Genomic DNA, 27,564 nt, shown 5'->3' with positions numbered 1-27,564 from the left:
ACTAGAAGGACCTTGTGGTTTTTATCTTCTACTATCATATTCTGTTTCTATAAGCAAAAGAAAGCAAGAAAAAGGGGATTAAGCGTAGCTTCCTGTATGGTACTAGAATTTGCAAGTATCAGGTGCACAGAAATAAAACTAAAAACAGCAAACTAATAAATACTCAGGAAAAGGCCAGAATAAAATACGATAATAGACAAAAAACACAAGTAAGCAGATCACACTGCCGTCAGCAAGCAATACAGATGTGACAGAGGAAGTGATAAAGCGCAATATACAATACTCAAAACCATAGCATTAAGCTCTGATCCTTATTAGGACAGATGAATGTAACTCTGTAATAAAGCAAACAGTAAATACACAGAGAAAAGCAAATAATAAAACTACTTTGAATAACTTATGCTTCATATTTTTCTTTAGTTGGTCCTTTTACTGTGCAATGCTGATATTAAATAGGTGGACTTGGCTTACCTTTCTTTTAAAGGTAAGCCAAGTTCATTTATTAATTACATTACGGAAGCAAAACCGGTAGAGGGAACAGAAACAGGCAACATGTGAAAGAGATGCAACTCTACTGAAGTCCTATTTCAGCGGAATTTTGTATATTGTGCAACTGTTCTGATCCTATGGTATTAATTTAATAGAACAATACAGTAATGAATGCAAAGTACCCCTCCCTCTGACACTGCCAGAGGGATGCCTCAACTCAGCCCACTCGCGCCGATGTAATCAAGGGCCAACCTAAAAAGGTTACCCATGGCAGGGTGGGGAGTCTCTGAAGAGGCATCCCAAAGCAAGTCACTCCATAGGAAGCGATTAGATTTTCTATGCTGGTCTTCTAGGAAGGCATGAAGACTTGTTCGTTGGTAAGGTTTGTATTAAAAGAAGTGCCTGGGAAGATCTAGACGTTTTTCTGGATAAGATTTTAGTGTGTTTATTAGAGCGAATGCAGGGATGATATTTAGGTTGTAAGGACTCAGAAGGTTTCCCCGAGTGAGAATGGGTTGGAAATTTGCTGCTGGGCCTGGGATTGTATTAACAGAATTTTTTCATATCTTAATATGTATTTTTGAATGTTATGTATTATATATTTATTAATTTGGGTTGCTGTAAACCACATTGGGTGGTTCTTTGGTGGACTGTAACAGTGGTATATGAATCTCAGATTAGAATCTTCCTCTACAAAAAAAAACAAACAAAAAACTAATTGTCCCAATTAATCCCACCAAATATACAGACTCCAAAGTTTGAAAACAATTTCTCCTCAATAGTTAATTTCTGAAACACGTGTACCAATGATATTGTTTTCCATGAGTTACTACACTTAAACAATTAATGCTTTTGTTAAACAGAGGACTTTCTTGTACCAGTCTTAGCTTTTTGCCTCTTTTGGCATTGTTTAATCAACTGCACCACTGTCCTGCAATATTGATTAAGATGTCAGTTTATAGTGAATGCAATGATTCACAACTCCCATTCTGAACTTTCCACTGTTGCCACCCTACTTTAAAAAAAATTAAAAAGGTACAATTTAAAAGTCACGCGCATGTTATAAAATCTGCTACCTGCGCGCCAAATTTTAAATCAACACGCGCATGTGCGTGTGAATCCCGTCCCGATCACGTAAGGGGAGATTTTTGGTAGGTATATGTGGCGTCGTGATAGCCCCATTTCCCAGGGCCCTCCCAGTTCGCCCCAGTACAGGAGCAAACTTCCTAAACCCCCTACCTAACCTGCCTCCCCTTTTACCCTATCAGCCCCGGCCCCTAAAACCCCACTGACTACCCTAGATTTTTTTGTTTTAATTTCTTACCACAGCAGCAGGTTATGCCCGACACTGACTTGCTGGCACTGTCCCGGCCTGCCCATGCCCTGCTCCCTTTTCACAAAACCTTCAGTATTTGCGTACCGGGAGATATATGCATGGCTACTGGCACCTTAAAATCTGCGCGTGTCCCAGTTACTCGCATATCTCCTAGATTGGCCGCGCGTAGGCCTTTTAAAATTCGCCCTTAAGAGTGGCCCGTCTGAACAAATGCACTACACTAGGCCATTCCACCTACCATTAAATTCTACTGATGTCAACAGAATGTGGAAGGAGAGTGCCAGGTACCCAGAAACAGAACAAAGTGTTAAAACAAAATCAGCAAAGTAATAGGGTAGGGATGATCCCTTTTTTGGGTTACTGAATATTTCAAGAAGCAAACTTTCAGAGCTACTAAAATGATGTTGGCGATAACAGATTTCATTTTGGCAAGTAAGCATGGCATGTCCTTTCTAATTATAGAACAGAAAATGTCAGAGGGTCATAGATCTAAACACCAGCTCTTTTTTTTTTTTTTTTTTTTGGCCTGGTAGTTTCTCCTTTTTCTTCCAACTCAGTCAGAACCAGTGCTAGGATTCTGGTAGCATAACCTTTCGTTCAGAACTGCCTGGAGAATTTCTTCCCTATTTTAATAGGCCCCTTTGTAGTCTGATCATTGCAGCAACAGTCCTGCGGTCAGGTGCAATGCCTTCCAGATTCCTGTATCAAGACTCTAAATCTGGTCACCAGATGTTGCTATTATTGATGAGCATGACTTCCTCCCTCCCAGGGGCTGCAAATGCTAACTTCGCAGCCTCGCCAGCTGAGAATCAAACCAGGGATCTTGCACATGGCAGCACACAGCACTGCCACTGGGTCACCAAGATAGCCCATCACTTCTTAAACAAGTCTCTCTCAAATGCTAAAAATGAGTGAAAAACATATGTAACACAAACAAGTCTATTTTGGGATCTTATACCTTCCACTTAAGATTTTAAGCAATTTATGCAGTGGACTTAGAATGGTCTTTCTACAGACAGACTATGGGACTTACTGGAAACAATGTTTTAAGCTAACAAAAAAAAAAAAAAAAAAAAAAAATGCCTGCATGCAGGTCATAGGCATTAAAAAAAATAAAAATAAAAAAAAATTCAATTGCAGCTCACCTGCTGGTGACAATGATCACATCCTCTGCAATGCAGGACATCTCTTTTATAGTCAGGTAACACATCCTGCGAAGAGTTGACTAATGGCAAAAATAAATAAATAAAAAGGAATGACTATATTTAGCATCGTGTTAAGGAAACTAATCACAATAGTAAAAGAAAATTATTTCTTACCTGCTAATTTTCGTTCCTGTAGTACCACGGATCAGTCCAGACAGTGGGTTATGTTCCCCCGTCCAGCAGATGGAGTCAGACAAAGCTTCAGAGGGTGCTCCCTTATAAACCAGTCCACCCGCTGGAAATCCTCAGTATGCAGAATATCAAAGCATGAACAATAAGAATGGATGGATCAAGGAAACACTATTACCACTTTAGAACATAGCTATGCAAACAGCTGCAAAAAACTTGCAAAAGGAACCATGAAACCAGCCTTAGAGACTGAAAAAACAGAGGCAAGTGAAGAACATTTGAGCAGTAATAGCAATCCCATCAACCCCAAATCCTTAGGGAGGGCGTCTGGACTGATCCATGGTACTACAGGAACGAAAATTAGCAGGTAAGGAATAATTTTCTTTTCCCTGTACGTACCCAGATCAATCCAGACTGTGGGATGTACCAAAGCTTCCCTACGTAGGGTGGGCCCCGGATAGCCCTGCTCGAATGACCCAATCGCCAAAGGAGCCAAACACCGGTGGTTGTAGATTCAAACGATAGTGCCGAGCAAGAGTATGTAACGATCTCCAGGTTGCCGCTCGACAGATTTTCTGGGAGGAGACAGCATGGCTTTCCTGAGCACGGAGAGAATGGGCTTTGATGCCCACCGGAGGCTGCTTACCTGCTCCCAGGTAGACTGCTACAATAGCTTCTTTCAGCCATCGAGCAATAGTGGTTTTCGAAGCCTTGGACCCCTTCTGAGGTCCATTCCAGAGGACGAACAGATGATCTGACTATCTAAATTCATTAGTAACCTCTAGATAGCAAAACAGGATGCGCTCGACATCCAGCTTACGTAGATCTCTTGAATCAGTAGCCACGAAAGGCGGGAGCTCAACCGTCTGATTCACCTGGAATGCTGAAACCACCTTGGGTAGAAAAGAGGTTACCGTGCGCAACGAAACTCCCGAGTCCGAAAAATGTAAGTAGGGCTCCCTGCAGGAGAGTGCCTGTAGCTCAGAAATCCGACGTGTAGAGCAAATAGCCACGAGAAAGACCATCTTGAGGGTGAGATCCTTGAGAGTAGTGGATCGCATAGGCTCAAATGGAGCGCTTCCCAAAATCCGAAGGATTAAGTTGAGGCTCCAGGAAGGACACAGGGCACGCACCGGCGGATGTAGGTGTTTCACTCCCTTGAGGAATCGGACGATATCTGGGTGCGAGGAGAGAGAAACTCCCTCGCGATGATGTACTGGGGACCCAAGGGCTGCTACCTGAACCCTCAGAGAATTGTAGGCCAAGCCCTTCTCTAGTCCCTGTTGTAGGAAAGACAGAATCTGAGCTACTGAGGCAGTACACGGAGACGCTGCTATGAAAGTACACCAGGATTCAAAAAAAACCTTCCATACTCATAGGCCACAGTCGTAGAAGTCTTCCTTGCCTTGAATAGGGTGGAAACCACGGCCTCTGGGTATCCTTGCCTTCTCAATCAGCGCCTTTCAAAAGCCAAGCCGCAAGACAGAAGTGATCTGCCTGGTCGAAAATTACAGGTCCCTGATGCAGCAGGTGTGGGAGATGGCTCAGGCAAAGAGGTCCTTCCACTGCGAGATTGACCAAGTCCGCAAACCATGGACGACGTGGCCATTCTGGAGCCACCAGGATCACTGGACCCTGGTGGACTGCTATTCTCCAGAGGACTTTTTCTACCAGGGGCCACAGTGGAAACACGTAGAGGAGAATGTGAAGAAGCCATGGAAGGACTAGGGCATCCAAGCCTTCCGCGCCGTGCTACCTTTTGAGGCTGAGGAATCGCAGTGGTTTGGCATTGCAGGAGGTGGACATCGGGTCCAGGTGTGGGAGGCCCCAACGACTGACCAGGATCTTCATCGTGTCCTCTGAGAGTTCCCACTCCCCTGGATCCAAACGTTGTCGACTGAGGAAGTCAGCCTGAATGTCGTCTACTCCTGCAATGTGGGAAGCCGCCAATCGGGAAAGGTGAGCCTCTGTCCAAGCCATCAACTCGTCCGTCTCCTGAGAGACGTGATGACTTCTTGTGCCCCCTTGACGGTTGATGTACACCACCGTGGTTGCGTTGTCGGAAAGTACCCAAACCGCCCGACGATGAATAAGAGGGAGAAACTGCTTCAAACGCCAGACGCACTGCTCTGGTCTCCAAGCGATTGATCGGCCAGGTTGCTTGTAATGGCGTACACTGTCCCTGGATCGAGCTAGTCTGGCACACTGTTCCCCATCCGGAAAGACTGGCATCCATAGTGACAATCACTGACTCCGGCATTTCCAAGGGGATCCCCTGCGACAAATGAAATGGGTCAAGGCACCAAGCCAGACTGTCCTTGACCTCCTGTTGGAGAGGGAGGACGGTCTGGAACTCCTGAGACACCGGCTTCCAGCGGGAGAGTTAGGCTCTCTGTAAAAGGACGCATATGCGCAAATGCCCAAGGTACCAGATCGATAGTGGAAGCCATGGAGCCCAGTACCTGGAGGTAATCCCACGCAGTGGGAAGGGAAAGGCAAGAGAAGCGCTGCACCTGCGCTATGATCGACTGGGCCCGGTCTGGGCGCAGGAAGACCATGCCCACCTCAGTGTCGAAATGTGCTCCCAGGAACTCCAGTGATTGAGAAGGCGTAAGGCTGCTCTTGGCGAAGTTGACTACCCATCCCAGGGATTGGAGGAGATGCAACACTGTCGATCGCTCGATGACACAGGCTGAGGGACTTCGCTCGAATGAGCCAGTCGTCCAGATATGGGTGGACTAGGATGCCCTCTCATATGAGGGCTGCCGCCACCACCACCATCACTTTCATGAAGACCCGGGGGGCGGTAGCCAGGCCGAAAGGAAGCGCCTGAAACTGGAAATGCCACCCCAGGATCTTGAAGCGGAGAAAGCGCTGGTGAGACTTGAGGATGGGGATGTGGAGATAAGCTTCCGTCAGATCCAGGGAGGCCAGGAATTCCCCACGGTGTACTGCCACAATCACGGAACATTTCCATTCGGAAGTGTGGGACCTTGAGTGATCTGTTGACCATCTTGAGATCTAAGATCGGATGGAAGGAGTCCTCCTTCTTGGGAACCACAAAGTAGACCGAATAATGACCGGGCCCCACTTCCCTCAGAGAAACGGCAGGATTGCCCCAAGAGCGAGGAGTCTGTTGAGCATCTGACGTACAATGAGTCTTTCAAACTGGACCGCAGGGAGAGAAGAGGAACCTGTCTTAGAGGACGAGCAATATCTAATGCGTAGCCATCTTAGAATATCCAGGACCCACTGATCCAACGTAATCTTGACCCACTCCTTGTAGAAGAGGGAGATCTGTCCCCCTATCCTGTGGATCTGGAAGTGGGCCAGCCTGGCTTCATTGTGCAGACTTGGAAGACGCCCCCTGGGCCAGACCGTCCCATGCCTGTCTTCGGCCTCGAAAGGAACGGGACCAGGACTGGGAGCGCGAAGAGGGCTGGCGAGGAGCAGACTGTCTCGTAGTGCGGAACAGTCGTTGACCACGGTAGCGGCTTCTGGAGGAGCTGAAAGTCCTAGAGGTCCGCGGCCGATCTTCTGGCAATTTATGCACCGAATTTTCTCCCAGGGACTTGATGATCTGGTCTAGATAGTCTCCAAAAAGGAATTTGCCTTTGAAGGGCAGCGATCCTAACAGTGACTTGGAGGAGTAATCCGCCGACCAGTTGTGGAGCCAGAGGAGGTGTCTGGCCGAGACTGCCGAAACCATCGACCTGGCCAGAACTCTGAGAATGTCACACAGAGCATCCGCCCCATACACTTTTACTGCCTCCAAATGGTCGGCCTGCTGAGCTTCCTCTGGAGGTAGATCCTGCGAGCTTAGAAGGTGTTGGACCCAGCGAAGGCCTGCCCATTGTGCCAAGGAGCTGCAGAAAGCTGCTCTGACACTAAGAGCGGACACCTCAAACACGCTCATCCAGGTCTGGGTTGGGAGCAATACCGCCCACCGGGGGATGAACCACACAGACCCTGGCAGTGCCCGGAGGGGCCACTGGGGCCGGAATTCCTATACACAGGGTGTCCCCCGCAGATTGAGGGTCCGCTATCCTAAGTATTTTGGGAGGAGTAGGACCTGCTGCTTGCTCCTGGGGCTGGCTCATCCTAGCCAGGTAAGCATTATGCAATAACAATACAAAGTCCATGGAAAACTGAAGTGGCCCCAAGGGAGGCAGGATCTGTGGGTCCCCAGCCGGTGGAAAGGTTCCTAGAGGCAGCACTAGCATTAAAATTGGTGGAAACGGCAAAAAAATCAGCGTCCTGATCCTTCCCTGATTGTGAGCGGGCATCCGGCTCCTCACACAAAATGGCCGTCGTTCCCGCGCTGAGCGGGAACGGGGCCGACCTCTGCTCATCCAGGTGCGCTTGAAGGCACGAAAACAGGGCGTCCCACTGGCTGTAAGGGGCCCTCCCCACCAGGGAGGCACCTCGTACACACCCCCTTGCGGGAGAGCCTTGACCCTGGCTCTCCGCACGCATTGCACTGGGAGGATCGCGGCATCGGGAGCAGAGTAGGGGGAGCTATGAGGCAGATAGCTGATTTTAATGGACACCCTGTAAGCAGCGGGAAAACTCGTCCACTGCAGCAGGAACTCTCTGCCACGCTTTCAGACCTAAAAACAGTAATGAGACCAGTGACAGAGGGATGGCGCTTCTCTGTGTAGGCTGCCCCGAGGAAAGCGGCTTCTCAGGGCAGCGGGTCGGATCGTGATGAGGAGGGAGAGGCTTTACTACCAGCATGCACCCCCAGTGAGGAAAGCAAGGTATTTCGAGCTGTGAATAAAGAAACAACAAAAAAAAAAAAAAACCACCCACACAACTTACCCAGCATACAGGGGAGCAAAGGAGGGAGACTGTAAGAAACAGTTCTGCCTGCAAGTTAGGAGCTGCGGGGCCTAAAGCCCAAGGAATAGGTCAGACTACCAAATAGTTTGTTTTTTTTTCCTCAATTACCCAACTTGATCCATCCAAGTAAGAATACAAGAAAAAGAAAGTTAAACTTAAAGTGTAATGGGTAACCAGAGGTTCCACACTCACATCTGCTGGAGTCAGAAAGATACTGAGGATTTCCAGAGGGTGCACTGGTTTATAAGGGAGCACCCTCTGAAGCTTTGTCTAACTCCATCTGCTGGACGGGGGACTTAACCCACTGTCTGGACTGATCCGGTATGTACAGGGAATTTTAAAATACTGTCTTCTGATCAGATCATAGGTTCTGCCTTATGATTATTATGTAAGGCTTTCTGCTCCCGTTAAAGCTGTGGCTAGATGTAGTGCATGGAACTAACTTGGGGGTCAATGTACACTATGAGTGCTGTACATACTTTTTTTCAGTATGTTCCGAGTTTATAGACTCAAGCCACTTTTGGTTTATTTGGCTCTGCCTTTTGGCTAGCGTTTGTTGGCATGGATAGTTGATTACCATATCTATCCAGTCTGCCTAGATGCAAGTATACCATAGCCCTCCATGTCAGAATCTGTTAAAGTACTGCTCTCCACTGATATGCCATTTCAGGTCTTGTCATCTTCCACTACGATTCTTACAAGAACACTACTAAATCCAACACCTAGGTCCCCCCCTTCTGTATCTTATTAGCAAGTTTTCCAATAAGCCACACAGCTACCAAAACTAGCCAAGCCATTGTTTAAAACATCTGACGCATTCTTCACACACTAATTGCTCATTTCCAAAACATGGTTGGGTGTATGTGTCTGTGACCTTGTCCTTTTTTCAACTTATGCATTTTGAATGTCAGTTGTGTAATTCAAAAGTTAAACATACAAGTCTGAAGGACCTTGGTGTGAGCCAGCATGACATTTATATTTTTAGTTTCTGCACATGAGCAATTGAAAAATAACACGAATGATCAGGCACATAAAGCACTCCATACTGTAAAATAAAATTCCTAAAAAGGATAATTTTCAAAAAGTGATTTACCAGAGTCAACTGGTTGTCTGAAAATTGCCCCCTGCCCTTTCCCAACTAAAAGTATCCCCAGTGATTAACATGCACATTTTTAACCAGGTAAAGAGTAGGCGGGATGAGTGGGCATGCTTAGGTTAGAGGGAGGAAAATAATGCACATGGAGGGTAATTTTCAAAAGAAAAATGTAAATTTAAAATCCTAGCACAGCAATTTTCAAAAGCCCATTTACCAGTTATATGCATATAAAGCAGCTACAACCTATTGACAATTTGATATAATTATCAATAAGTTTTATCTGTGTCAAGAGCACTTAATGTGGGTAAATAGGCTTTTGAAAACTTCAATGATTGTAAATTTAATTTACATTTTCCTTTGAAAATTATCTCCAAAGATAACATTTCCAAATCTATGTGCATTTTCTAGGGAAAAAGTACCCACAGTAAAAGCAGCTGCAAACATTTGCAGGTACTTTTTCCAAGGACAGTTTACAAAGGGAGAATATGCTCGTACTTTCCCTTTGAAAACTGGGGCAAATCCAGAGAGACTTTGGATCAATGCATTCATTTTGAAAATTGCCCCTAAGAAAAAAAAAAGGTCTTAGCATAGCAACATAGCATGTGACATAATTGCAGGACAATGCCACAGTATTAATATTTGAATATTTCTGGCTTGGCTTATTTTATACTTGGTAGTAAAGTTGCTTGTATTAGAAGTGAGCAGGCTAGTCAAAGCAAATGCTCCCTTAAAATGATTGTTTAATTTTTTTTTCAGTTCAATGTCTATATATAAGACTTTATTAAATGAAAAAACTGGTAATTAATGTGGTAGATATATATATGGAAACAAATGAACCACATATTTGTAAATGCCACTTTTTTTGTATTTCAAGTGATAACCCTCATAAACAAGCAGAAAGCAAACATAAAGGAACATTTTGTGTTTTGTTCACTTACAGATAATGCGATTCTTTCATTGCAAAGTGTAACAATAAACTTGCGACAATTTTAATCCATTCCAGTTTGATCACTTTCAAATACCTCTTTTGGATATTTTGATTTTCAAAGATGGCACACAAATTCAGACTAAACTACATCGTAAATCTATCGATAGAAACAATTTACTAAGGTATCAGAGTTTTCACCCGAAGGCATTTAAACATGGACTCCCTGTAAGTCAACATTTTCGCCTGCGCCGAATATGTTCATCTATGGAGGATTTCAAAACATCAGGCATACATCTTAGCAAAACGCTTCCGTGATCGAGGTTTATCCCCTCTCAGCGGTAGGCACCGCATACAAAAGAGCTCTCTATTCCCCCAAGAGAAGCCTTGCTTGAATATCAGATGAGGAAACCTTCGCCACAAGATGTATACGTGTTACAGCACACCAATTTATCTCCGGCTATAGTCCAGCGTATTCATCAGCATTGGCATGTCCTCCAACTACATCCTATATTCACTGAGCAACCTTTAATTTCCTATCAAAGAGGGTCTAACATTAAAATCCACATTGTACGAGCAACATTGCCTGTTATCATTAATTCATCTGGTAATCTATCACAGACAGCATGTGGAAAGTGCGACATGTGCTCCTTTACTTTGGAAGGGAATTCCTGGCAACATCCATCCACTGGCATTATTTACAAAAGGGAATTTTTCATCCAATTGCAATTCTGTCAACGTGATTTACATCATCCAATGCAGTTGTCCGCTGCTTTATGTGGGTCGCACCTCTGGGGCAATCAGAACTCTGTTGCGGGAACATAGAAGTCAATTGAACACAAAAAAACCTAGAGGCACCACTGGTGAAACACTGCTTGACAGCTCACCATGATTTCTCTCAACTGCGCTGGACAATCATAGATATCGTTTCAAAAAATGACAGAGGTGGAGACACACGAAGGCTGCTCAATTACGAACAACAAAAGTGGATTTTTGATTTGGCAACGGAACACCCTCGGGGTATGAATGACAATATACAGTGGATGTCTGTCATTTAAAAATGGACGCCTTATCTTCTCATTGGTCCACTGCTTTCTTCATTTTGTTTTTGATTGGTCAATACATAGTCTCCTTGACGGTATAAAAACGTAAGTTCCAAAATGGCAAATCCTCTTTAAAAACGCCACAGGCACGCTGACATATTAAGGAAAATTGACTCAAGACACGTATGTATTGTTTAAAGGCTACCTTATTCCTTTTTATATAAACCAGAATTATTATACCAAAACATTCTATCTTCTATTTTGTAGCATTAATAACAGCCCCTGACGAAGATTACGAAACGCAGTCTGTGTCAGGTGGACAGAGCGGAGCTGACAATATTCAATGCTCTAGCATTAACTCAAGGATAAGTATCTTTTGCATACCTTATAAAAAAATTTTTTAAGAGTTAATACGTGGCTTCATGGACACAAAACAAGTGTTTAACCCCGTGATTAAAATTGTCGAGCAAGTTTATTGTTACACTTTGCAATGAAAATTGCATTATCTGTAAGTGAACAAAACACAAAACGTTCCTTTATGTTTGTGCTTTCTGCTCGTTTATGAGGGTTATCACTTGAAATACAAAAAAAAGTGGCATTTACAAATATATGTGGTTCATTTGTTTCCATATATAAAAGATTTGCCATACAGTCAGACCAAAAGGTTCATCAAGCCCAGTATCCGGTTTTCAACAGTGGCCAATCCAGGTCACAAGTACATGACAGGATCCCAAGGGGAAGAGATTCCATGCACAAGTTGCAAGAAATACTTATGCTAGAATGAAACTGAGACATTTGAAACCATACTTAGAATTGCCTGCTCTTAAGGTGGTGGCTTATGACCTGGTTCTTTCAAATCTTGATTATAGCAATGTGCTGTTCCTGGGACTACAGGGAAAAGTGATTTGATAATTACAACTTATTGAAAATACAACTGCCTGTTTGGTTTTGGGAAAATCTCGAAGAAGTTCGGCCAGACCTTTGTTGTTAGAACTGCATTGGTTATCCATAGTAGATAGAAGCAGATTCAAGAATTTAGTGTTGGCATTTAAAATCTTAAATGGTTATCTCTCTCCCTCTTTGAGGGGAACTTTACAATGGCATATTGCCAAAAGAACTTTACTATCTGCAGGAAGGCAATATATTGGATCTTCTGTCAGTAAAAAAAAAAAAGTTATATATAGATATATTCCCGATTGGGTGCTAGATCATTTTCACATGTAATCCCGAGTTTATGGAACAGTTTGCCTGGAAATAAGAGAAGAGTTAAACTTGGCCAAATTCCGGAAGAAGTTGAAGACTTGGTTTATGTTGGCAAATAATTAATTTTTGTCCATGTACAATTAACGTCTGATCCAGGTTTGGCAATAGGTGGCTCTTGACCTGCATAAGTAAAGGGTGGCGATAGATCTATGCTGGGAAATTTGGAGTATTTTTTTATTTTAATATTTTATGTTTTGAATTTTTGTACATCGCTTTGGGCAATATTTTATCTGGAAAGCGATTAATAGGTGCTAATAAATAAATAAATGCTGCTTATTCCAGGGATAAGCAAAGATGTCTGTATCTCCGCCTTAGTAATGGCTAATGGACGTTCCTTTAGGAACCTGTCCAAACCTTTTATCATGTTCTCCTTCCTTTCACCTCATGTGCTCGTGTCTTTGCTGCCAAAGAAGGCGGTCACACATAAAGCTACTCTGTGCTGAAATGCTTCTGGAGCAGGAAAATACCTGCTGTACCAGATTATACCTCACCTTGAGCTCAGATTTGAAAAGGCAAATAATTACATCTAAAATACAAATCCAGAACTTACATCATTTGACTGGAAAAGTTTAGTCATGGCAAAGAAGGCTTCTGTAGCTTCTGTCGCTCCCATATGCTCACCCTAACATAACAAAATGAGAGAACGGATCAGTATTTTAATGACACGAGATACACGCTGAAACAGTTATTTAATATTTCCCCACATCAAGTTTATTCTGACAATATGGAATTAATTGTGTAACACTGAGCAATCCAAAATTAAAAACAAAGACAACCAAAAGTGAAATTAAGATTCTCACAGGGACTCGGTATAGTGTTCTAAGGATATATAACACAGCCATAACATTTCTCCATAGTACAGATCTGAAAGTTTCTAGATCAAGGGCTGGCCAGCTCCAGTTCTCAAGAGCCACAGACAGGCCAGGTTTTCAGGATATCTATCCATAATGAATATGCATCAGATAAATTTGCATACAGAGGCAGTGCATGCAAATCTCTCATTTTCATTGAGGATAGATATCCTGAAAACCTGGCCTGTCTGTGGCTCTCGAGGACCAGAGTTAGCCACCCTTGTTCTGGATTAATCTTACCAGGGAATGCTACTCCCTTTACGGACCAAGAGACAGTTTTTTTTGTTTTGAGCAAGCTAAAAATATTTTTAATAAACAGATATTATATTTATAATATCTATACAGTCCAAATAAAGGAAGGGAAAGCAAATTAAGTAGTAACAAGCTTTTTGTCCTTTTATTGGCATATTTTAGTAGTCAATAGACAAAAATAAATCAAGTCTGTCTTCTCAACTATAAACAAGCATGAAAATGAAGTTGAAAATAGGGAAAATAAATTGCTTCTGGCACATCCATCAATTAGAGACAATCAAACTTTTGTAATGGTATCAACTTTCCTTCTGTAGTTCTTGGAGTTTTAAACATGATTGTCAATAAATCTTCAGATCTACCATGCTAGCAAATGTGTCTCATTGTTGACAGATTTTGCTTTATTTCCTACAGTGAAAAGGACCTCCTCGTGCCTCAGTTCACTGAAATGAGAAAGGGCATCTGTGCAAACAGGTGCAAGGACATTTTCATAAATTGTTCTGAAATAATACAGGGAAAGCCCCCTCTGCCCTGCTTCGGTGTGTGGTTAAGAACGATTGTACATTGAGAACACCTGCAGTTTTTGGTTTTATAACTATCAGGAGTATAATATAAATCAACACAGAAAGGCTTCAAGATGCTGTAGTATGTTACACGTGGTCAAGAACTTTTCATTTGCTGTGGAGAATACGATCACCACAAGGGAAGGAGTCAGAACCATGTGGTATAGTAGCCAATTATTTGCAAATTGCTTTTTTATACTCCAATAAGATAGGAAGAATATTCCTCTTTGTTGAGGACCTTGCTGTTCAAAAAGTAATCTCTACAGAAATTGTGTTTCCTGCACCAAACACACTTAATACAAGAAGATCAATTAGATTACCATTTTCAGACCAGGGCTTCTCTATTCTGGTCCTCAAATTATTTGCTGTTAAGTCATCTGAATATCATAAAGCTATAATTGTGTACTCAAAGTGTTTTAAGTTTTGAATATTACTTATAACAATTAATAAAGATACATATTTAATAAAATGGCCACAAACAGGCCTTGTTTTCAGGATATCTAAAATGAATATTTAGATTATTCACCAGAGATATGTGCACATGCTTGATCCATGAACAAGGCTAATTTGCAAATTTTGGTTACTCTGGAAACCAGACCTGTATGTGGCCCTGGAGGACTGGAGTTCAGAAGCCCTGTTTTATACAAAATGTTCAATCATGGATAGCACTGTGAATCTTGGCATAATTGCACCTGTACCACAACTTCAAAAACCAACCTTTCTGTAGGTCTTCTTATTAAGGGGTAATGCCCATGGGAGCTACTGCATAACAGATGGTTTTTCTTACATCTATTTTTAACTTCCAAAGAAAAAATAAATAAAGTTTACCTGGTTGATTAAATACAAAATCTTGGTCAAGATATGAGCACATTTTCGAGGATTTATAGGTGTTTCATTAAATACCCGGGCCTAAAAATAACAAAAAGGTATAAGCCTGCATGCAAACATCAGCTTTTTCTTACTAAGTCCTTACTAAGTATTAAGAAGGTACATAAAAGTTTGGTGTGCTTCTTCAAATAAAAGGTCAAAGTCTCTGTAACACTTTGGTAACCATAATAAAATTACACTACCAGCTCAGCTGGCAAGACATGACGACCATTGCTTTTTCTTGATAAATGATCAAGGTTCATATCATTAGTTCATCTTTGCCAATAATTGCTTGGACTGAGCTTGCTTGGGTGGAGCAAGTGAGACCAAGCGCAGAGAAGTGGAAAAAATATTTAGGTCACTAGTTTTCAAGGTCTAGTAAAATAGTTTTACAAAATTTCATGGTTCAATTTCAACAACCTTTACCAAATTATGGGGGGTAATTTTCAAAAGGATTAACATGTGTAGATTAACTACTACTGTAGCAGTTTTCAAAAGACCATTTAAAAGAATGTATTTATGCGGGTAAATCCTATGGACAATTCAATGGCATTTATTGTAGCAATTTTTAAAAGTCCACTTACACAGGTAAAGTGCATGTGTAAAACCCATTTTTAAGCATGCAAATGCTTTTGAAAATCAGGCACAAAATGTTCAGTGTCAACATAATAAATGAATTGATCAATATTCAGAGTAAGCAATGGATTTTTATTTTAACCACTTTTTATGGACAGCTATTAATAAATATACTGACATGCTACATATATACACACATATATACATGTGTGTGTGTATATATATACATACACAAATACATTACACAAAATCAGCACTACTCTGTACATGTATTCAATAATCCAGATACACTAATTATTAATAAATTGAACCACAGTTATGTCTCGTGCTTTATTCTATAATGTATAAAATATCCTTATAACTAAAACCTCACATTCTTAATACCACATGTTCAATGAACACTAATGTGTGACTGAAATTGTCCATCCAAAAAGTCCAAATGTTTACAATTAGTCAATCATTTACAAGCTTCATACAATGAAATTCTTATCCAAAAGTGATGTTTTAAAATTCATTCAACTTCCAATATACTTTGTTTGAATAAACACCAAAAACAATTACAGCTTCATCAGTTCCTTTTGTTGGTGTGGACAAGCATTGAACTAAATGCCATCATAGACCTGACAAAGGCCCTTGTTTTGCCTAAAAAAGGCTTCTTCAGGGGATGTTTATGATAGCTTTTCATACTATATGCTGTATCATCTCCTTGCATAACTTCAGACATGTTCAAGCTGTTCACTATTATTTACATGACCTCTGATGTACTACTTCCTGATAGAAAAACTTCAGCAGGCAAAAACAAGGGCCTTTGTCAGGTCTGTGGATGATGTTTATTTAAATGCTTGTCCACATACATCATTACAAAAGAACCAATAAAGCTGTGACTTTTTTTTGTGTTCATTCAAATGGAAGTATATTGGAAGTTGATAAGATATAAAATTCCTTCACTTTTGGATAAGACTTTCATTGAATGAAGCCTGTAGGCGATTGGTGACTAATTATGAAAAATGTGGACTTTCTAGATGGACCATACATTAGCATTCACTGAACATGTGGTAATAAGAATGTGGGGTTTTAATTGGGTTTGTATGTAAATAAGGATATTTTAAACATAGAATAAAGCGTACAAGATATCGTTAACTGTGGTTCAATTTATTAATAATTAAAGTGTGTATATTTATATATAAATATCAAGTACCAGTAAAGAACACTAATGAATCAGTATTATATAATAATTATTAAAAAATGTATTTATTTGTATCAAACCTTTAAAAAGCTTGTAGAACATACTGATGGAAAAAATACCAGAGGCCTCAAAATGAATTAAGGCTCTGAAGAAAGAAGAAGAAGCTATGGTGAACTATGGCCTAGTTTTGTAAAGCAACATATGAACTATGGCCTAGTAACACACACATTAGCAGAATCCAGGTGAAACGTCAACAAGTGAAGTCACAGGATGAGCATAAGATAAGAAGATGACAGGTCTGAGAAAGGGTATCTGTGAAGATAACAGATCTGAAAAAGGGTATCTGTGAAGAAAGTTTGTGCATATGAAGTAAGATAAGATTAAACGGGAACAAAGAGTAGCTGCACTTAGCAGCAAGGTTAACTGAAATCTTGTGGTTTTGGAACAAATAGTAGTTATCAATTAGCTTACAGAAAATGTATATAAAAAGAGCTTGCAAAAAGAAAAAATTAAGCAAATGTTCCAGACCATAGATGTGCTATGTACATGTTGTAAGTATACCTTTGCTTCCTGCGTATACCATTGCTTATACTCAGTATAATAAATATATTATTGTGTGATTTAAGACTTAGTCAGAGTTGTTATTACAAACAAGCTGGTGCTAACCAGACTACATGAAAGGTTCTAATGTTGTGAAAACAGTAAAGTCACAAAAAAATGTTTTACAAAATATTTTTCAAATTATGCATAAAATATACAAACATACCACTTTAGATGTCAGAACTAACATTTTCAAACACGCAAAACACAAATACACTAAACAAAGTAGGGAAGTCAGACAAAATGAATCCAGCAAACGAAAAACAATGGCGGTCTGGTTTCAAAGACAACGCTAACATGGGACTCAAAGTAACAAATCTTCAGAGGAAACCCCTGACAAAGGCCTTTTTGTTTCGCCTGGAGAGGCTTCATCAGGGGTAAACATTTAGTCAAATTATCCTAGCGTCGGTTTTTCGTTTGCTGTCAACATTTAACAGACTACAACACTGGATTCATTTTGTCTGACTTTCCTACTTTGTTTAATGTATTTGTGTTTTTGAAAAAGGAAAATTTGTTCTTACCTGCTAATTTTTGTTCCTGTAGTACCACAGATCAGTCCAGACTGCTGGATTATGCCTCCCTTCCAGCAGATGGAGTCAGAGAAAAAAAGCTGAAAGGCACCCCCTGATATCCCGGTGTGCCACCTGCGATCCTTCAGTGTAATCAATATCAAAGCAGAATGAAGTAATTTAACAGCCAATGACTAGACCAACAGAATTTATATGAACAATAACCTGTGAACTATATACATGTAAACAGTACTGATATAGACCTTCTGTTTCTTGTTGGGTTTTTTTTTGTTTTTTTATTTTCGCAGTCTTTAAAATTCACTTTGTAGAAAGAAGTAAATCGAGCAGACTCAGCAGAACAATACTCCTGGGTGGGCATCTGGACTGATCCGTGGTACTACAGGAATGAAAATTAGCAGGTAAAAACCAAAATTTTCCTTTCCCTGAATGTACCCGGATCAGTTCAGACTGCTGGGATGTACCCGAGCTGCCTTAAATGAAGTGGGACCCAGAAAGTCCCGCTCAAAGCACACTGCTGCCAAAACAATCTACGTCCGGAGCCCAAACATCCAAACGGTAATACTTAGCAAAAGTGTGTAAAGATTTCCAAGTAGCTGCTCGGCAAATCTCCTGCGGCGATACACATTGGCTCTCTGCCCAAGATGCCGCTTGAGATCTGATCGAATGGGCTTTAAGACCATCCAGCACCTGCTGCCCGTGACATATGTATGCCGAAGCTATAGCTTCTTTTAACCATTAGGCAATAGTAGCCTTGGATGCGTTATGTCCTTTCTTGGGCCACTCCATAAGACGAAAAGATGGTCCGATAAACTCAAGAGGTTAGTCACTGCCAATTACCGGAGAAGCACCCTGCGGACATCCAATTTTCTCAAATCATGAGCCTGAGGAGATTCTGATCCAAATCCGAAAAAGCCAGTAACTCTACTGGCTGATTCACGTGAAAGGCAGATATCACCTTCGGCAGAAAGGAAGGCCCCATCCGAAGCGAAACCCCAGAATCTGATATTCGCAAGAACGGCTCTCTGCAGGACAACACTTGAATTTCAGATATTCTCCTGCCCGAACAGATAGCCACGAGGAACACAGTTTTGAGCGTCAAATCCTTCAACGAGGCCGCTTGAGAGGTTCAAAAGGAGGACTGCACAGCCCACGGAGAACCAGGTTCAAACTCCACGAAGGACACATGGGACGCACCGGCGGTGTAAATGCTTGGCTCCCTTCAAAAAACACACCACATCAGGATGCCCTGCAAGGGAAGTACCATCAACCTTACCTCTTAAACAGCCCAATGCCACCACTTGTACCCGAAGCAAGCAGTACGCCAATCCTTTAAGCCGTTCTGTAGGAAAGCTAGAAAATGCACAATAGTGGCTTTACGTGGTGAAACCTTCAACCCACTGCACTAGGCATCGAAAACCTTCCAGACTTGCATGTAGGTGAGTGAAGTAGAGGTCTTTCGTGTGCATAGCAAAGTGGCACTAACCGCATCTGGATAACCTTTCCTTCTCAACTGTCTCCTCTAATATGCCAAGCCACCAGACAAAAACGAGCTGCCTGATCGAAAAATACTGGACCCTGTCTAGGTAAATTCGGAAGATGACAGAGATGCAAGGGGCCATCCACCAAATTGATCAGGTCTGTGACCCATGGCCTCCGTGGCCACTCCGGGGCTACGAGGATAACCGGCCCTTGGTGGGACTCTATTCGTCTCAAGACTTTGCCCACCAATGGCCAAGGAGGGAACACAGAGAAGCACGTCGTGGGGCCACGGAAGGACCAGGGCATCCACTACTTCCGCCTCGTACTCCCTTCTGCGACTGAAGAACCAAGAGGCCTTCGCGTTCAGCCAAGTTGCTATCAAATCCAGACGGGGCACTCCCCACCGAAGAGTCGCATTGCCTCCTCGGACAGCTCCCATTCTCCGGGGTCTAGTTGCTGGCAACTGAGAAAATCCGCCTGGACCTGGCTATGTGAGATGCCACCAACCAGGTCAGATGGCGTTACGCCCAGACCATGAGCCTATCCGCTTCTGCAGCCACCGGCCGACTTTTAGTTCCCCCTTGACGATTGATGTACGTCACAGTTGTCGCATTGTCGGATAGGACCCTTACCAACTGATGCGGAATGAAAGGACGAAAACTGCGCAGCGCTAGACGAACAGCCCTAGTCTCCAAGCGATTTATGGACCACTTGGATTCCTGAGTTGTCCACTGACCCTGTGCCGATTGCGACTGACACACTGCTCCCCAACCGGAAAGGCTGGCATCTGTTGTCACAATCAGCCACTGGGGATTCTCCAGGTCCATCCCCTGTTGTAAGTGTTAGGGAACTAACCACCATCCGAGACTGGTCCTGACTGGATCCATGAGGGGTAAGGGCAAGTAGAACTCCTCGGACTTGGGGTCCCAGCGGGAAAGCAACACCCTCTGCAAAGGTCTCATATGAGCAAACACCCAGGGGACCAACTCCAGAGTAGACACCATAGAGCCAAGAACTTGCAAATAATCCCACACCTTGGGCAAGGGGAGGGCCAACAGCCGGCGAACTTGAGTCATCAGCTTTTCCTTCCTCGGGAGAGGATGGACAACTTTGCCCACAACTGTGTTGAAACGGGCTCCCAGGAATTCCAACATCTGGGATGGAACCAACTGGCTCTTGGTGTAATTGATGACCCATCCAAGCGAATGAAGTCAGTGCAATACTGACTGAACTGCCACCTTGCAAAGGTCTTCCGACTTTGCCTGAATGAGCCAGTCGTCTAAATAGGGGTGAACCAATATCCCCTCTCGCCTGAAAGCCGCTGCCACTACCACCATTACCTTGGTGAAAACACGGGGAGCTGTCGCCAAACCGGAAGCGCCTGAAACTGGTAATGCTCGCCCAAGACCATGAAGCGTAGAAACCTCCGATGATGCTCTTGGATCCCTATGTGAAGGTAAGCCTGCATCAGATCCAAAGAGGCCAAAAATTCTCCTTCGTGGACGGCCGCAATGTCTGATCTCAACGTCTCCATGCGAAATCGGGGTACTTGAAGCGCTCTGTTGACCTTCAAGTCTTATATCTGATGGAAGGAGGCCTCCTTCTTGGGAACCACGAAGTAAATTGAGTATCTGCCGGTCCTGTGTTCGTCTGGCGGAACCGGGACGATCACTCCAAGAGCCTTCAACCGACACAGGGTTTGGAGTACCACCTGCTGTTTTGCCCGAGACCCGCAAGGAGATACCAAGGAAAGATCCTGTAGCGGGCAAGCAAAATCTAAAGCGTAACCGTGTTCTATTATGTTTAGAACCCACTGATCCGAAGTGATCTTGACCCATTCGTCGTGAAACCGAGTCGGACAGACTCCGATCATCGGAATGGAGGAATAGGTCGGCGCACCTTCATTGGGTAGACTTGTTTGCGGAGAATCCTTGGGAAGCTCCATCATGAGAAGGCTGTCTGCCGCGAAAAGAATGAGCCCACGCCTGGGACCTTGTTGAAGACTGTCGCGGAGCAAAGGACGGGGCTCTACCGGAATGAAAACGTCGTTGACCCTGAAAACGACCCCGAGACGAACTGATGCTCCAGATCATCCCCAAATAAGAGCTTGCCTTTAAATGGAAAGGAACCCAGCTGACCAGTTGCAGAGCCACAGAAGCCACCTTGCCGACACCGAAGACATCGTGCGGGAGGAGGTACGAAAGAGATCATATAAGGCATCCATTGTATAAGCCACCGCTGCCTCCATACGCTCCGCCTGTTCCGTCTCTTCCGGGGAAGCTCCTGAGTTGTGAGCAACAGTTGCACCCATCGAAGGGTAGCCCATTGCATGACACTACTGCAGATGGCCGCCCTAACGCCCAGCGCCTATACCTCAAAGATCCATTTGAGAAGGACCTCCAACTTCCTATCCTGAAGATCCTTGAGCGCTGCCGCTCCCGTCACTGGAATCATTGCGCTTGGCGATCGCCGAAACGGCTGCATCCACTTTTGGAATCTTAAGATCATCTAAGGAGTCATCCGGAAGTGGATAAAGCTTTTCCATGGTCCTACTAACTCGCAAACTAGCTTCAGGCACGTCCCATTCCCAGGTCATAAGCTGCAAGAGCATCGAGTGAAAGGGAAAAGTTTTAGGTGGAGCCCGAAGCCCCGACAGAACAGGATCCCCTTAGGAAGGCTCCACCACTGGCTGTGGAGCCTGAATATCAAGTTCTGCTAGAATATGAGGTATCAGAGGTTCCAGCTCCTCCCTGCGAAATAACCGGAGCATCCTTGGGCCATCCCCTTCAACTGGAGTGGAATTGTCAACCTCATCACTCGTGTCAGCAGCGGGAGGGTCAGATGGTGGTGTTACCACCATGTCAGGGGCTGGACAGGGTAGTCGAGTCCTAGGATCCACCCACCCTGCCACAGGCCTAGGGATTTTTGCTAGTGGAAAATTCTGCAAATCCAAATCTGCCTCTGCCTCCATATAAGCTTTATGTAGCAGTAAAAAAGAGGAAAAAGGGGTGCTGCCTCTTTAAGGCCCACCCCCCGGAGGCAAGGCAGAAGGAGGTGGAGAATCAAGCCCCACATCAAGAGGCCTTTCAGGGCTTAAATTAGGAGGGGAAAGCTGCAGTGGAAGATCCCCTCCCCCAGAGCCCTGCGCAGCATCAGAGCCTGAACCAGGTAAAACTGCCGCCGTTCCCGCGCTTATTGGGGACGGGGCAGGCCGTTGGAGCTGAGCTGACTGACTGACTCCTTCCTGAGCCGCACGATCGCGGCAAAGACAATCTTTTGCCTGTAACAGGCAATTGCGAAGGCCCTTCTCCCCCGGGGATGCAGCGGTAACAGAGGCCTTCGCGGGAGAGCTGCGTTGCCAGCTCTCCACAGGCTTAACACCGCGATCCCCGCGGCATGGTAAGTGGAGTCTGCACTAAAAAAAAAAAAATCAGCTGGGCAAAAGAATTACTGCCTCTGGAGACCCGGGAGATTGAAGCAGGTTTGGTTTTTTTTGTTTTTAAACAGAGCCGATTAACCAGGGGAATGTACGTCCCTGGGCTCAAACAATTAACAGCTCCCTTCAGAGGAATGAAATGTCTCTGGAACTGTAGGGGGGGGGGGGGGGGGGAGGGAGGACCGGCCCACAGTTAAATCTCCCCTACTCACTGGGTATTGTAAACACTCTCCAGGTATTGAGGCTTTAGGGCATGAAGCCCAGCCCTGCCTGCTACCAAGAGGGGGGAGAGACTAAAAAACTGTCCCCCCTTTGCGAAGATCTGTACTCTGTTACGTATTTAGCATTAAAAAAAAAAAAAAAAAAAGATACTAAACGCTGATCTAGTCAAAGGCAAGTAAGGGGACAAGAAGCCCTTCTTAATATAGATAACCAAAAAATTTGCAAAGGATCAGGACCACAGGTTGTGTCTTCCTTCATCTGCTGGAGTCAGAGAAATACTGAAGGATCGCAGGTAGCACACCGGGATATCAGGGGGTGCCTTTCAGCTTTTGTCTCTGACTCCATCTGCTGGAAGGGAGGCATAACCCAGCAATCTGGACTGATCCGGGTACATACAGAGAATGTTGTTTAAGTTCTGACATCTAAAGTGGTATGTTTGATTGTATATTTTATGCATAATTTGAAAAATATTTTGTGACTTTACTGTTTTCACAACATTAGAACCTTTCACCACTTAGCTGGACAAATGGCGGATTTTGAAAATTCATGCCGGTTGATTACCTCCAAGTTATACAGTTAAGTAGTTAGCTGGAGGCATTCCAGGACATTTTTGGGCAGACTTAGTTTAGTTGGATAACTTATCCTGCTAACTCTGATCATGCTGTAGAGCAGACCTAAAGTTGCCTGAATAAACTTATCTTGCCCACTTTAAAGATAGCTGGGAATATCCAATGGTGCAGCCACGCCACTGAATATTCCACCAAATTTAACCAGATAGCCTTATAAATTTAACTTTGTCAGCCAGCTAGCTGTTGATTAAAGACCTCCAACTTTTTCAGGGACTGTGATTTTGCCATCATTAGAAAAGCAAGTAAAACCTCAGTCTTACTCAGAAAGGAGTCTACTTTTTAATTGCTTCCACATTAGGAGTTGTTATTGTTGTTGAAATCATGTATAAAACATAGCGACAGTGCAATTATATGTATGAAATTACCTCCTGCAGTACTGAACTCTTTTCCAGTTGCTGGAATGGATTGGAGCTGCCACCTTAAATAAGATTATTAATAAGATTAAACAATAACAATTTAGCACATGCAGAAATAGACATTTCAGCTAAATGAATCAACATTTTGTTTTCATACCGCATCAATTCAACACTACTAAAGAAGAAACATTTGATCCTTCAAGACTCAAAAGAAAGATTGCCCCCTCCCCACAATTAATGTGCAAGGAGCCACTAAGGCCTGACATCCTCTATGCCTCCTCTGGATACCAAAGAGGTTTTCATGCCCCAACATCATTCCAGTGCCCACCAGCATTATGAAAAAGAGGCTGCCGAACCCCATACCACTTTGCACCAAAGAGAAGTAGCTTCTGTACTCAGATATCATGCCTGTGGTATCAAAAAGGGGCATCTATGCCCCAACATCACTCCTATGTAACCTTTAGTATCATGATCAAGGAGCCTCCAAGCCTCATCATCCCATGTTGCCTCCCTCCCATCAGAAAGTTCCTCTGCATCCTACCCATCCAATGATGGCCAGATGAAGATCTGGGCAGGAGGAAGTTCAGCTCCCTCCTGTACCACTGCTGGCAATTTAGAAAATGGTGCCAGTTGACTTACTCTGCCACATGCACAATGAATGGGGTAGTTAGCATGGGGTATTTTAGCAGGTAATTAGTGTGCATGGCAGTTCTTTTGGTTACTGTTTTCACCATTACTGTGACACACAAATGTGGCAAAGTAATTTAACCATCAGACTGTGCACCTGCAAAGTGCAGGAGCTCAACAGTGTTTCCTCCCATGGAAGTGCAAAGTATACAGGTAAAAAAAGTATCTGCTTTATTCATACCACTCATATTTTAAAAGGGAAACACTGCAAAATATTGTAAGCTGCCCTTGTGGTTTCAAAATTGCCTTCCCCAAATTCTACTTGCTTTAAGTAATTATTTCTCTTAACTACCTTTTAAACACACTTGGGAATGGTATAGGATCTGTTCCCCATAAATAACGAGGTCCATATTCAAAAGTATTTAGTCGGCCAGCTCAGAAGTTAGCCAATAGACAGGGTCATTCATCAAAATGCGTTATGGCGTTAATGTCTGCGATAACACCATAAACGCATGCAATAGTTATGGTACTACATGGTATAAATGCAAATTTTTCAAAGGGGTGGGATTGGGGAGGTGTTTGGGCAGGATTGATGAAAATGAGGGGCATTATCACATGCTTTAATGCTGGAAATAACTACACCTTTTTTTCCTGGCATTAAGCTGTGCGAAATGCCTGAAATGGCTGTAACGCAATTCACAATAAAGATAGCAAATTGCATTTCGGGCATTATTTGGGCTAGGGGAGAGGGGACCTAGCTTGTTAGTACCCTGTTATAGAGTCCATCAAACTAGGGTGAGAGAACATTGTAGAAATCTCATCTTTGTGAGACTTTCCTCACTCCAAATGACATCAAAATCTTCACTGGAGGTGTACTGTGCTGTTTGGACGGCTCACTCTGTATGTCAAACTGGTCCCAAAACCCTAAACCATCACCACCAAAACCTCACCTCGAGTTATTAGCTGTTCCTCCTATAGTGATATAAATAGTTTACTATGAAGGCCTTATAAGGAATTTCTCTCTTAATGATACACCACCTATGGGAAGCGCTAACATAGTGTATGGTGCAGTAATTCTAAAATTATCATAAACCCCTTTTTCTTATCATGGGCGATATCCATGCAAAATTATAGCATTTTGATGAATCTAGGAGTAAATGAATATTTGAGTACATATCCAGATAAATTCTAGTCGTAGTGTAAAACTGGGAGGAACTGAGTTAGCCAGCTAAGTTAACCGCCTAATTCCAATATTCAGAGTTAGCCAGATGACTTAGCCGGCTAAGTCTGGTCGGGCCAAATAGCTGTCCTAAAGTTAAGTGATTGCACTATTTAATATACCTCCAAAGTTAGCTGGATACATTTATCCAGCTAATTGCTATCCGGACTGTGTCTGAATATGCACCTCAGCAAATCTTATTTCAATTAGTGCTATAATTTACTTAGTTTCTTAGGGCCCTATTTATGAAGCATTTTTTGCATAGAGACAAAATGGAAGAAAACCTTTAGTATATAGGCCCAATTAGTCCTTTATACATTAAAAAAAAAAAAAGCTAGAAAACCATAAATAAGGCAGACAGCATTTGAATAGCCACAATAATTAATTAAATAAGCAAGAGTATAAAGAAGAGAGAGAGTAGTTAACAGGCAGCATCAGATTCTTCAATGTGCACCACAAAAAGGGAACTACCTGAACTGCAGGATGGCTGACAACTACTGTACTACAAACATACTATCTGTGCCACAGTAAAAGCAGGGACACCAAAGAAATATAACTATTGTAATTCTACAGGATTGCTCATGTTTTTTTGGAGTTTGAATTTGTGCACAGACAGCCCTTCCTAGAAAATTAAATAGTTTGCTCCAAACAATGCAAAATGACAATAAATGCTGTTTTTACCATCTGTAAACCGCTATGATTATATTGTTTTAGAATGGCAGTTAAGTAAACAACGATAATAAATCTTAATTTTTGAAAAAAGGAACTAAGGAAAGAGTAAAACCACTATTAGCCAAAACGATGCAACACTGTATCAACTACTCTGCATTCAGCTAGGGAAAGATGCCTCCGAACTCAACTTGTTAAGAACATATCCTTACCACAACATAAAAAATAAAATATATCCGTAGGTCTGCTATATATAACTTAACTATTAAAAGTCTGGCATACCCCTTTTTAGAAGATTATAAATTGTGTGAATCCCTATGAAATACAAATGCACAACAATCGAAACAGGTAGCCTAGGGTAAGAATTAGAAAAGTGAAGACTATACAGAACATCTCAGAAAAGGAGCCATTACAGCCCAGGAGGGTTATTGCATTTCTCGCACGTCAGGGCTATAAAGCCCAGGTAACACCACATAAAAGTTCTGCCGCTGGCAGCCGCCGCCGCCCCTCTGCCATGCAGCGCCGGATAAACCGGCTTAGAAAGACGTGCTCATGCCTATACTCACCAGACTCCTCGTCCTTCTTGTCAAACTTTTTCAGCATCCTGCCGCTGAAGCGAAGTACCGGCGGTAGCTCTGGTAAGACGGCCGTAGCGAGCCACGGGTTTTCTCCGAGTCGCCCGCCACCTTCCACGATCCGCTTCCTGCCAGGCCACTTCCTGCCAGCCTGTCAGTGAGACACGTCACCCTTGACAACACATCACCGCGCCTGCGCGCTAAACAACGTGAGGCGAGGAAGCCCACGCTTCAAGGGGCGGCCGAATACTACCGTCCTCGGCTCGCTTAGTAAAGGGCGGAGGTAGTTTGGCGGCTGTGCAATCAGGTTGCTAGCGTCCTGCCTTCTGGGCGCTGCCTGTTCGTATTACGTCACAGGGCTTGACTGCCAATTATCTTCCTGCTCAGGTGAAGGAGGAGGAGCTCGGGGCCCGTGGCTGGCATTTTATGAAAATGAGTTATTGTCAGCTGCAAGCTATAGATGGGTATTTATCTGCCCCTGGTTTAGAGTGGACAAATGGAAAATGGTGCCAGGTCAGTTCTAATGCCATGTTTTAACATGTCTTGGGGGTCAAAGGACCCAAAGACTTTTGAGATCGTCTTTCTACGCTAACGAGATCGAG

At 43.2% G+C, this 27,564-nt stretch overlaps 1 protein-coding gene across 1 annotated transcript in view; it reads right to left on the bottom strand.

Annotated features, from left to right (window-relative positions):
- The window catches only part of COPG1 (coatomer protein complex subunit gamma 1), an 81,685-nt gene extending 54,380 nt beyond the window's left edge, over positions 1-27,305 (bottom strand). Inside the window, exons 1-5 of the mRNA XM_029601290.1 lie at positions 26,954-27,305; positions 23,882-23,934; positions 14,820-14,900; positions 12,879-12,950; positions 2,971-3,050 (exon numbers count right to left, since the gene is read on the bottom strand). Of these exons, the coding sequence (XP_029457150.1) occupies positions 2,971-3,050; positions 12,879-12,950; positions 14,820-14,900; positions 23,882-23,934; positions 26,954-26,990 (323 nt within the window). The 5' untranslated portion in view covers positions 26,991-27,305. The remainder of the gene's footprint in view (positions 1-2,970; positions 3,051-12,878; positions 12,951-14,819; positions 14,901-23,881; positions 23,935-26,953) is intronic.
- Between the last annotated feature and the right edge of the window lie 259 nt (positions 27,306-27,564).

This window comes from Rhinatrema bivittatum, chromosome 4 (genome assembly GCF_901001135.1).
Source record: "Rhinatrema bivittatum chromosome 4, aRhiBiv1.1, whole genome shotgun sequence".
In the NCBI taxonomy this organism is placed as follows: Eukaryota; Metazoa; Chordata; class Amphibia; order Gymnophiona; family Rhinatrematidae; genus Rhinatrema; species Rhinatrema bivittatum.
The sequence above is the reverse complement of the archived record's forward strand: the minus strand, read 5'-3'. Positions and strand labels throughout refer to the sequence as shown.